Source organism: Vidua chalybeata, chromosome 2 (assembly GCF_026979565.1).
Source record: "Vidua chalybeata isolate OUT-0048 chromosome 2, bVidCha1 merged haplotype, whole genome shotgun sequence".
Lineage (NCBI taxonomy): Eukaryota > Metazoa > Chordata > Aves > Passeriformes > Viduidae > Vidua > Vidua chalybeata.
The window spans coordinates 84,988,932-85,000,979 of NC_071531.1; the positions used below are offsets into that span (position 1 = coordinate 84,988,932).

Genomic DNA, 12,048 nt, shown 5'->3' on the forward strand with positions numbered 1-12,048 from the left:
TTCTCTGTATCATCTACCCACTGCAGGAGCTCTTTTGGGAAGTTGCTGTGGGTCATTGTGCTTGGTGCCTGCTCAGGAAAATGTATTTGGTAATGGCTAACATTGCATTAGAGTAAGTCAGTCTACTTAAACCCACACATCAAGGAAGTAAGTGAAGAAGAACCTGTTGATGCCTTTTGGCTTCTAATTTCTGAACACACTGAAGATGAGGCACTTCTTATGACATTGTATTAGGACTTTTATTGTCAATACCTAGAAAAGGAATGTCACAAAATATATTCATGTGCGAGTTTACTAGTGAATCAAAACATCTTAGAGTCTCATTGTAAATGTAGTTTACCTTCAGATTGGCCAAGTTTTTTCTGTTTTCAAATTATCTCTTTCTTCTGTGTATTAAGTGTAACAAGATTGGGGTCCCTCCTCCCAGTAGATCAAAGTTAAACATCTTGCCCTTCAAGTTTTTGACACTTTGTAGCTGAGCTGAAGGAGTGATGACAAGTCCTTTAGAAGGCACATTCGGTATTTTCAACATGAATTCACATGTCCTAGTTTTGGTATTTGTTTTGAATGCTAGGAATCTTGAATTCTGCTTTTTGCCTTTAGCATATAGCAGGAGCTATGTTATTTACAAGAATGGTAGCCCATGCTGTATGAACCCTCCAACTGTTAAAGATTACTAAATCATGGAGCTAGGACTGTAGCTTGTCATGTTTGTTCAAAACTCAGTGTTTCAAACTGTGCTATAATGAAAATTTCTTAAAATTGATCAAGGTACCCTATTTTAAATGTGCAGCTGTGGCCTGAAAACATGAATTAAAGATTGCTTAATAAAGGTAATGTTACAGGAATTTAGTTTACAACTCTGTTGATCCATAAGTTGCTTGAGATAGGACATTCTTTGTTTTCTGATTGGTTCAGTGGTGCTATCAGTAGTAAAACTTAAATCCTTTATGCTGTCACTAAGGTAGTAATCCTCTCGATACCTGCTGAGTTTTCTGAGCAACCCTGAATAATTCTGATACTTTCCTGCACATAACAACTGCATTTAAGAATCACCAGCACCTTAAATTCTGCTCAGAAGGTAACAGTGTGAAAAGGATTTGAGCGTTAATACTCTTTGCATAATTCTGTCAGCTTTCACATACTATCTCCCAGAGCACATTGCAGAGCCTTGCGAGAAGTTGAGAAGGTCTGAATAGTCACTGTGAGCTTCACAGCTGGTAGAGAAAGACATCCTAAGCTTCACTATCAGGATGATACATGCATGGACATTACAAGTTTATTCTTCTGTTGCTGTTGAAGCACCTGGGAGCAGCAGCTGACACAGTAGGACCAGCAGGCTGGGACTGGCTTGTGCAGACACTGCTACCAAAGTTTTTTTCCTTGCATGCACTTCAGCAAAGCAAATTTCAAGCAGCATTTCCCTCCAAACTTTTATTGCTAATGAGGTCCCTTTATTCAAATCCATTTCTTGGCAAGGTACATTGTGAGAGGAATGAAGTCAATTTTGTTAAAAGTTACTGTGGGAGGGCAGGAGCAACATTGTTAAATCCATGTCTGGACAATTCCCTTGGTATCATTCTTTGCATCTTAATTTCCCCATGAAGCCTAATTTACAACGTGCCAGTATTTACATCTTTATTCAGTATTTGTAATACTTGATACAGAGTTTGATATTTGGAATAGAGTCTTGACACATGAGAAGAGCTGTGGAATTACTTTTGTTATTTTATTCAGGCTCGCAAAGGGAAGCACGGAAGTTAAAATTTAAAATCAGTAATTTTTGTTTGATATTGATGTTTGAATTTTTACCCTTACCACTTCAACTACATTATAAAGAATAACTTTTCTGATTTTATTTGGGCCCCTTTTGTACACAGATGTTTCTTCTGGGACTATCCAATGTTCCAACAAACACAGGAATCCTTGCCATTTTGTGTGCTGTGAGTGGGAGGTGACAGACAACTTATGTGCTTGCTCTGAATGCTTTAAAATTTAAGATCTGATTTCCTTCAATTTAACACATGCAACTAGTTTGTGTTTATTAATGGTCATAAAACTAGCCAAGCCCTTTAATAATTCAGCTGGATTTTTTTGTCTTGATACTGACCCCTGACATTCAATTTCTTGAGATTATTATGAAATACTAGCACACTCTCCTTTTTATTTCTCTTATCAACTGCTCTTATTCAATTGTCCATTTCCATGTTTGTCTTCTGAATAATTTGTGTTGCTTTTCCAGAAGGCTGTTTGCATTTATATTGGTATCATCTGTGGATCATAGCATCTAAAAGTATTTATGCAATTTTTTTCTTTAATATTTTATTTTAAAAATGTACATTTTATAAATGTAAATTTTTGGTATGATTATTTTATAAAAAAAAGAATAAATTTGAAGTGTCTTGTAAAAAATTAAAGACATTTTTGAAGGTTACCATCACATGGTTTTCCTATTGTAATCTAAGTTTATAAAAATCTGTTAAATATGATAGTAGCAGGAAAATATCCAGTTTGGTCTTATTTGGGTCAAATAATTGAGGTATTTAACTTGTTTCTTCATTCACCTACCTAAAGAAAATTAAATATAGCAGTATTTTGGGATTTGAAGTAAAATAAAGAATTATGAGAAAAGAGAATAGCTGACTTTTTACATGGAGCATATATGTGGAACACGACTGTTTTCAGTAATCCGTGTTTTTTTAAGCCCTTGTTTTGTGCGTCTTGAAGATGTAAACCAGAATTAACATAACGGTGTTTGTAATTTCACTTCAGTAATTCCCAATGCTTGAAAGGCATCTAATATTCCTCCTCAAACAAATCTGCTTTCTGTAGTCAGGTGGCATTGCTGTAAATAATTTTTAAGGTTGTCCATAAAATGTATTAGATGTCTCATTGCCTCTATATGTTATCAGAGGCAGTTTTTTCACTGGGCATGTGGCAGGTTTGTAGCCTCTTACTTTACTCCTACTTGTAGTGATTGATAATATAGATTTACTGCACTTTCTTAACTCAGCAGGAAAATTTGAGCATCAGCTTTTAAAATGTAAAGTAAATTTGGTTTGCCAAACCAAACCATTTAGTGGAAGATGATTATAAATGCAATATCTGTCCACATACAAATGGTAGGAATTGAGTAGCTTTTTCTTGGTGCTGTTTAAAGTCATGCTTGAAGTATTTGTGGTCCAACTATGCCCAAGAATCTTGTGTTTATGACCAAAACAGATTAGCATACAAACATTAAAACTTAACTGCTGTAAAATAACAATAGTTCTGGGAGTTTAAATATAATGATATTTTCTCTTCATAAGGCAAGAAAGATGTATTAAGCTTACTGCAAATTCTCAGATGGGGAATTTAAAACAGATGGAATGAATATTTAGCTTTTCCCTCCAGAGAAATCACAGACAATGAATTCATTACATGAAAAAGATAATTAAAAGGAAGTAGCATTGAAAAGAAGTATTAAATGAATATGTTGATAATATACTTTATCTAAACATGCCAAACACCATTTTTGCATCTTTAAAAACTTTTAATGTATGGAAATCTTGTTGCAACCTTTACTTTCTTTTGCCTGCAATGGTAAGTTCAGTCATAGATAACCTACCTTATTATGCAAAACAAAAACTATTGATATGCATTTGAAAATTGCTGCTGTAAATTCATGGTGCAAGTATTCTCATCTAAGTTAGTTTTTACCCTTCCTTACATGTCTTGTTGCTCCCTGAGCAATATCTACAAAGTCCATTCTTGCAGTCACTGAGCATTGTTTCTTATGGTTGCCGTTCATGAAGAGATGAACAAACCACTAAGAAAAAATAATTGTAAGATACTTGAAGTCATTCATAAGACATGCTGCATCTTGTATAGTTCTGTTAAATATTTGTTCCCTTGGGAATTTCTGGTGTGCTTCTATAAGATATTGCCAGTGGGTAGCATAAGATGGCTCTGGAGCAGCACTGAGTAACTAGAGTCAGATGGTAGGCACTTTTGGTTTCTGATTATCCAATTTTTTCTGTTGGTTTCCATGCTCAGCTTCTAATGTTGAGTGACTGAGTTAACTGCCTGGTAAGTCCTCAAGCCTCTTTGTGTTGGTGTTGTTACTGAGATGATAATGTCCTCTGTCAGATCTTCCAGTTGGCAGTGCATGAATTGATTTATTAGGGGACACCTGAAGCTCCAGATTTTGTGTGATAGCTGTTACTTAAACTCAAAAACACTTTTTCTCTATTTTTTTTAATGCCAAGCCTTAGAGTTAATACTTCTCTGTTGTTCCTTGGCCCTAAAGCAAGTTAACCAGTGTTAGTGTAGCATGGTCTTAAAGACCCAGGCTTTCAGGGTAATTCATAAGGCTTGGCTTCCTGGGAGGAAGAAGGGAACTCCTGCTCCACAGCCATTGCAGACACAAAGAATATTGGTGCCTCCTTCCAAGAGAATCAAGTTTTTATGAAAGGTTGTACTGGACCTTGGGATCTCTGAATGCTAAAGTACCATAGATATTGTTTTTTGCCTTATAGATTGAGCTACTACAAAAAAGGTAAGATGCTTGAAGGTGATTGTGCTGTATTTGGTGGGTATTTGCTATGTTGTACCCTAAGTTAGCAGAGGTCTTCATAACCCTGTTTAGGAACGTGTGGAAACAGCCCAGAAAGCATATGCCTCAACTTTGAGACTGCTGGGGTCATAAAGTTAACGAAATGTGGCTTATACAAACACTTCGTTCATGTGCTGATGTAATGAAAGCATTTTAAACTTAATTCTTTATAATTACATACTGTTCTTAGTAGAATAGTGGGTAGTTGAAAAATAGCAAAGAAAAAAGAAGATAGTACAAAGGAGTATTTCTAAAATAATACCGACTCACTTATTCCTGCCAATGAGGTCCCAAAATATATTGCTTACAAACTGTAACTATCTTCTTCCTTGGCTGATACTTGGGAGGAACAGAGGAAACTACCAAATGGGACAGAGAGAGAGCCTGAGAGGACCTCCTGGTATTTGATATTTTCCCCAATTTACAAGACAAAGTTGCATCTGGTTAATGATCACAAAGATAGTCACAATACTCACTAGTACTTTCAAATCTAGTTTGTCCACTCACCCATGATTAGATGTTCTGATAGAAAAATGTATCAGGAATCCTTCATTTACCAAGACCTCTACTGAGTAATTGCAAAGTCAAGATACACAAGACCCTGAAGATCGGCTCAGTTGGTCAGAGCTTGGTGCTCATACCACCAAGGTTGTGGGTTCAGTCCCTGGATGGACCATTCTCTTAAGATTTGGACTTGATGATCCTTGTGGCTCCTTTCTGACTCAGAATATCAGTGATCTGAAATTATGTTTGCAATGTTAATTTAAAAATATTATATCTACGTATTTTTTCTATGTATATTTACACCACATGTCAGTGTGTACTTTTTAGAATATCAATGTTATGTTAAAAAGGAGATGGTAGATTTGAGTCAGATGCTTCTTGAAGACTGACTTTTTTGAAGGTTGGCTGCTTTTTTATCTGTTTGGTCTGTAATCAGTCAAAAGAAAAAAAGCTCCTGAGGACACCTAACATCTGAAATTCTTCAGTTGTTCTTCAGATGAGTTCTGTTCTTCCTCTAATATTTTATGAGGACTCCATAAGGAGACTGGCCTTTCTTTCTGTGCTAAAGGCAGCCTTTGTGCATATTTTCGTGTGTAATTTTTTATGATATTAACAAACAATCACTTCAGGTTTGACAGTATGGTAATGTATTTTTAAATATAAACTATGCAATATAGAAAATTGAAGTTCACTTGAAAACATTGAGAAAAAACCTGATCTAGTGGAAAGCATTGCTGGCCATGACAGGGAGTAGAACCTGATGATCTTTAAGGTGCCTTCCAACCCAAACCATTCTTTGATTCATATGTATAACTACTCCCAGCCTTGACTAGTACGTGATTTATAAGCATCCCCTTGTGGCAATAGATTAATACCACTTCATACAGCTTTAGGTTTTGGTAAGAAGCTGAATGTTGCATTACATATTGTACATGGAAGTGTCCAGCCTATGTTATTAATTGTCTGTAGTTAAAACTCAGTAGTCTTCTCAATCTCCTTTAACATCAGCTTTACTTTAAATAAGTGGCAGTGGTAGTGATGTTTTTAGGAAATTAACATAAGCTTAGTTATTGTTTGATGTCATCTTTTTTTTTTTTTTTTGTAAAGGTGAGAGATATTAAGATAAACTTCAAGTATATTATTTGTTTTTAAGTATGTGATTTGTCTGTGTAGAGTTTTCTGTACAAAGCTGTAAAAATATTTGTCTTGCTAAAGTCAAGTACTTACAGGCATTGAAATTCACAATATTAACTTTGTGTAATATTTACACTTTTTAACTTCTAAAACAGAAACTGTGCACTTAAGTACATGACTAGTGTTTTATCTTGGCATGTTTATATTCTTTATAACATTCAATTTGATACATAAGTTATACAAAAGCCTGGTTGTCTGTATGTGTTCTCAGCTGTTGTATTTGAGGTTGTATTGATTAGGAGCTGGTGATACAGGCCTCAGACTGAAAGAAGAGATATTTTGATCAGATGTTAAGAATTGTTAGGAATTGGAAGAAAGATTTAAATTTCAATTATGTCTTTTTGTCTAGCAGATAAATATTTTTCTAAATTAGAAATGCATTACTATGCATATATTACCTACAAAATTTGTTGCCCCCCCTTGAATGAATTTAATTTGTGTTTTCTAAAAGTCTTATACTGACATGAAAATATTTGTCAGCATTCAGAATTTGCAAGCCATTCAGTATTTCAGGGAAATGAGTTCTATTTACCATGTGCTAGTGGGGTCATTCTGTGTAGCCATGAAAAGTGGTCCTAGCAGATTTTGGAACAAAAAAAATGTTTTTTCAAGATACACTATATAAACACAAAAGTTTTTTGTAGTTAAATTGTTTTGCTATCATTCACATAAGTTTAATATAATTCTGTGACTGCAAATGTTCCTCACTTAAATTGTTGCTGTCTTCTGGCGATTGGTAAATCTGTTAACTCAGTTCCTTCTGTCACTTACCTAGTCCTATCCTTACAAATGAAAATACAAAGCTCAAAAGGTATTGATTGTTCTTGTACTGCAGTTCAGCCCTGTAGACACTAAGGTGAAGATAGAAGGCTATAAAACAATTCAGGGCTTAAAATTTCTGTGTCTGTGCTGTTAGTATTTAAAAATTAATTAGCAACTGTGTCAATGTTTTTTTAGATAAATTTCTGTTTATATCCACTGGTTTTACCAAAGTAGAATTACAGATTGCCTTGGGTTGGAAGGGACCTTAAAGGTCATCCAGCTCCCAGCTCTCTACCATGGGCAGGGACACCTTCCACTAGACCAAGCTGCTCAAAGCCCCATCCAACTTGGCCTTGAACACTTCGAGGGATGGGACATCCACAACTTCTCTGGGCAACCTGTGCCAGCATCTCAACACCCTCCCAATAAAGGATTTCTTTTTAATATCTAATCTAAACCTGCCCTCTTTCCTAGATGTAAATCTATCTACCCTTTTTCAGTTTAAAGAGTGCTGCATGTACAGGCTGTATATCATTCACTCTCCTAAATTCAGAAAAATCAGAAAACTAATTAGAAAACTCATTCAAAACATTAATGTTGACTTGAATTTAAGAAAATCTAGAAATGGAAATATTCAGATACATTTGCAAGAAATTTATTCTTCCCTTTCTAACACTGCATAATAATTATGATTCTGTTAACAGTCTTCATTCTAATGATTGAAACTTCTTTTTAAAAAATTTTAAAAATTGCTAGCCCAAAATGTCTTCAATGTATAGATGTGGATTTTCTCTGTGATGTGCAAAAACCACAGTTTAATCTCAGTATTGGTGCATAAATTCAATTTCACATCTAACTCCTGGAGGGAAAGAGGGTAGTTTGGAAAAGTAGATGATCATGAGTCAGAAAAGACAACTTAAATGGCTTCACCATGTTGTCTCAAAGACTGTCAGGGTGTATTGAATGTTGCAGTTATGCAAACAATGATCAACCTCGTAAGTTGTCCAAACTGCCTTAGAAAAAGTATTTTGAAATTTTAACTGCTTCTTTTTCAAATATATTTTAAAACTTTTGGGTGGTTTTAGTGGTACTTATTTCAGTGTTGCTTTTATCAACAAGTAGAATTAACTAGAACTAAGTGGAATACCAAAGATAAAAATCTGAATAAGCTTTAGTTTAGAAAAATCTGTTTCTTTATTACTGTATCTAATATAGCTCTCTCAAATGTCAAAGTAATATTCTTGTATTATGTCTGCTAATACTTGTCTAGCATCTTAATTAAAAAAAGACTGATGAACTGTCATTAAACTTGTGTTATTCTTTTCTTTTTCTAAAGAAACACCATTGCTTTTGCCAAACAAGAGAAACAATCACGTAATTTGATTGACTGCCACATATTAACCATGCTCAGCACTGGAACTGTGTAACAGTCAATAACTATTAGATCAACAAAATGTAACTTCTCTAAAGGTGTGACTGATCTGAATAAGCATGGAAGGGTAAGATCCATATTTTAGACACAACATGGATTTCTGAAGTTGCTGTTTACAAAAGCCGTTACAGTCTTTTGGACATTGTTTGCCTGTTCCCAGTGTCCCTGATTTCAACCTAGCACAATAACTGAGTGGGAGAGGGATTGTCATCTTGGCAGGAAAAAAGATACTCTATTAGGACCACACAGTGAAAATTTCAGATTATGTAAAGCAATCAGATTTCCATAGAAATGGTTGTGGGAGTATCGGATTACTACTTTAAAGGGGACGCAGAAGAGTGGGGGGGAGGGCTGTATGCAGATTTATAACCCTTAAGAAAGAAACTGTGAGGTAGTTGCAGTGATACTAATTGACAAAGAAAGGAAATTAATATATGAATATGTAAGGCAAAAGTTCTTTTTTCTCTCTAATTTTCAGTTTCCAAAAGCTAGGCCCAACCTGGTGGAAATTGATGGAAGTCTTTACACAGTGGAGTGTGCTGCATCTTGTAATAGTGGCTGTTGAAATGCATATGCTGGGATTTTCTTAGGTCCTTTGCTGCCACATTCACCCTCTCCAAAACCAAAGCTTATTTCTTGCCTAGATCCTAATTTTGCTGGGAGATGAATTGTCACAACAAAGCTCTTGCCGGTATAACCTTTCAGCCCAGGGATGGACTTGCAATGTGTTCTGTTGATGTGAATTAGCAGATCTATTCAGAGGCCCAGACCTGTCTAAATGAAAGCCTGGCAATGGCTGCTGTCCATTCCCACTTCATGTATAACTGTGGGAGTATAACACTGTGGTTCAGTCCAGCAAAGCCACTTACTTCTCAGACAAATCCTCTCATTTCCATATGCTTTCTATATCTGTGTTCTTCCATGGTGTTTGAAACAGGATCCTTTTTTTCCAAGATACTTCATTTGCTTTGCCGCAGCTTTGAGTGAGATGGGTAGGAGTTGTGTTTCAGTCACTTTAATGCTGCCAAGAGGACAATATATGCAGTGATGTCTTCTGGTGTGTCATGGAGGCTGCATGGGCATGGTAGCATTGTGTCAAGGGAGGGGCCATCCAGCTCCACATGGGGTTAGTTTGATTGGCAGTGACTAGCAGCAGGACTAGAATGGACTGGTATCAGAAGTAACTACTTAATAATACTTAATATTTAATACTTAATATTTAATACTACTTAATAATCTATATCTGTCTCCCTTAATTGAACTGTGACATATTTAGCAATGAATCTAAAGGGCAGAGAAAAACTTAGTTTGGGACATGAAAAAAAAAATTGCATCCACATTTCCATACCCGTGACTCTAGCAATCATTTGTGGTTTCGGTGTGTGTTGCTAAAAGCCATGTACATGCTCTGTAAGCTATCAAAACTTCCAGCTGGTGCTTCCAAGCATATGCACTGAAATTTTGCTTGGTAGTAGGCAAGTCATTTAAGTTTTGCACTGCTGTTCATCTGCTTTAGTGCTCCTTGGGAATGAAGTTATCTTTTGCTAGGTGCATGCACTTTGCCTTGTAAAAGGTGTTGAGTCCCAGCTAGATTGCTGGATGATGGCTAAAAATCTATATATTATTGGGAAGCATCCACTTGGAGAGTAAGGTAGTACTGTAGTCTGGTCCAGTGGTACTGATGGAAGATGTTGAATGCAATGAAAACATTCCTCCTCATCCTCTGCGCCTGATTTTTGTTTTTAAACGTAGCACATTTTGATCATGGTATCACTGAGCATTCAAGTGTTGCCATTGCAGTCTTGGACTTCACTTCATAAGGGTATCAAAGAGAGTCTCAGCTTCTCCTAAAATTTTGCCCTGCTAAGAGATGTGGTGATTCTGTGTTCTTTTGAATTGTAATGTTAGGTTTGGGAAGAAAGTTTGTTTGTATTCCAATGGGTTTATTCTATATGGTTTTTATTACAGCCTTTTGGGAAGTTTTTGTGCTCAACTGACAATGTAACTTATCAATTACTGTTATGGAAGAACCACAAGAACTGTATTCATTCACATTTGGCTTAGGTACATCTTAGCTTTGCCCAGACCACTAAACCTGCCAAAGCCCAAATTATGAGTGCTGGTAAAGACTGTACTAGTGAGGAGAAAAAAAAGCTATTTGTGCAGTAGACCCAGAGTTTTGCCTGTATAATAGAATATTGTAATGTGATTTATTGTACTTTATTTCTGATATGTTGACAGGTATTAGTTTCTCTGATTTTCATCAGCAAGGGCAATTTAATTGGTTATTCTTGCTGTCTCTAAAAGGCATATGGGGAAATTATGCTTCCTTTCCTTGGAGAGTGGCATGATGGCTTGGCTGCCATTTGTATTCTGCTGCTTGTGTGTTTCCAGTCCCAAATGACTACAGACTGCTTTGGGTGATTGCTGCTGGGAATGGGTTTCAGGGAGGAGTTCCCAGGACTGGATTTACACTAAATAAACAGAGGCCAGAGGGGAAAACTGTATTTCATTAAGAACTCTGGTTTAGGTTAAAGGGACAAAAATAACTGCAGGACATCTTAAATTAGTTTAAAAACTAAAAAAGTGAAGGAACCCAATCTAGATTATTTATTTTAAGTGCCCAGTTTTCTTTTTGGAGTTCTCTGCCTCACTGTCTTCTGCTCAGTGTACCTAGGTCTATAATCCAAAGGGATAGCCGAAAAGATTCAGCTGTCAAAGTTTCAGATTCCATAAACACAGACTATTTTAGTCAGTGCTGTCAGTATTCACGTGTTTGTCTTCTTTGTTCTGCCAAAATATATTCCTGAAAGTTTTCATTTTCTATTCTGGTTTTAGGCAAGATGCAAAAAAATGGAAGTACCAGAAAACCTTCTGCATATTGGAGAGAAAATTACTGTATCTTCCATTACAATTGTTTTAATTATTCATAAAAATGTTCTGTAGTAGACTAGTGTACATGTGTGTTGTCTGCTTTGTGTAAAGAAAACAGAATTATTTGCCTTCTGCTCTTACCAGAATGTTTCGGATATGCATTTTTCAGTCTTGCACATTGGCAGAGTTGCAGTGAGTCCACTTTCTGCAAATACTCTGTATTAAGAAGATATCCTTTATGTTACATTGCAGATCCAGAATGCTAATGATGTGTTAATAACACCGCTGGAGAAGTTTCGAAAAGAACAAATAGGAGCAGCAAAAGTAAGTGGCTGGGGTTGTTTTTCACTTCATGTTTATTTGAATTTATCAGTGTGTTTTGAAGGCTGGACTGAAAACAAGCATTTTGTATTCAAACAGACTTGATACCATCCTCATTAATATGTTAGTAAATTATACTAAGTTCTTTGCTTCAGAGGAGGGGACAATTTAGAAATGGAGCTTAAAGACTGGTAATATGCATAGAAGATAGCTCTTGCTACTGTTGCACATTCCTATCATCAAGCTGATAGCTGCCATAATTCCTACCATCTGGCATTGTGTTCATTTTCTGATGTCTGCATTTACATTATGCTGTGTCTTGGGTTAACCCAGAACCACAGGGAGGATTCAAACGGCTGCTATGAGT

General features: G+C 36.0%; 1 protein-coding gene across 2 annotated transcripts in view; it reads left to right on the forward strand.

Annotated features, from left to right (window-relative positions):
* ARHGAP42 (Rho GTPase activating protein 42) overlaps positions 1-12,048 on the forward strand; it is a 142,308-nt gene that overhangs the window by 63,746 nt on the left and 66,514 nt on the right. For both annotated transcript variants that reach the window (XM_053935227.1, XM_053935228.1), the window contains exon 4: positions 11,613-11,684. In XM_053935227.1, the coding sequence (XP_053791202.1) occupies positions 11,613-11,684 (72 nt within the window). The remainder of the gene's footprint in view (positions 1-11,612; positions 11,685-12,048) is intronic.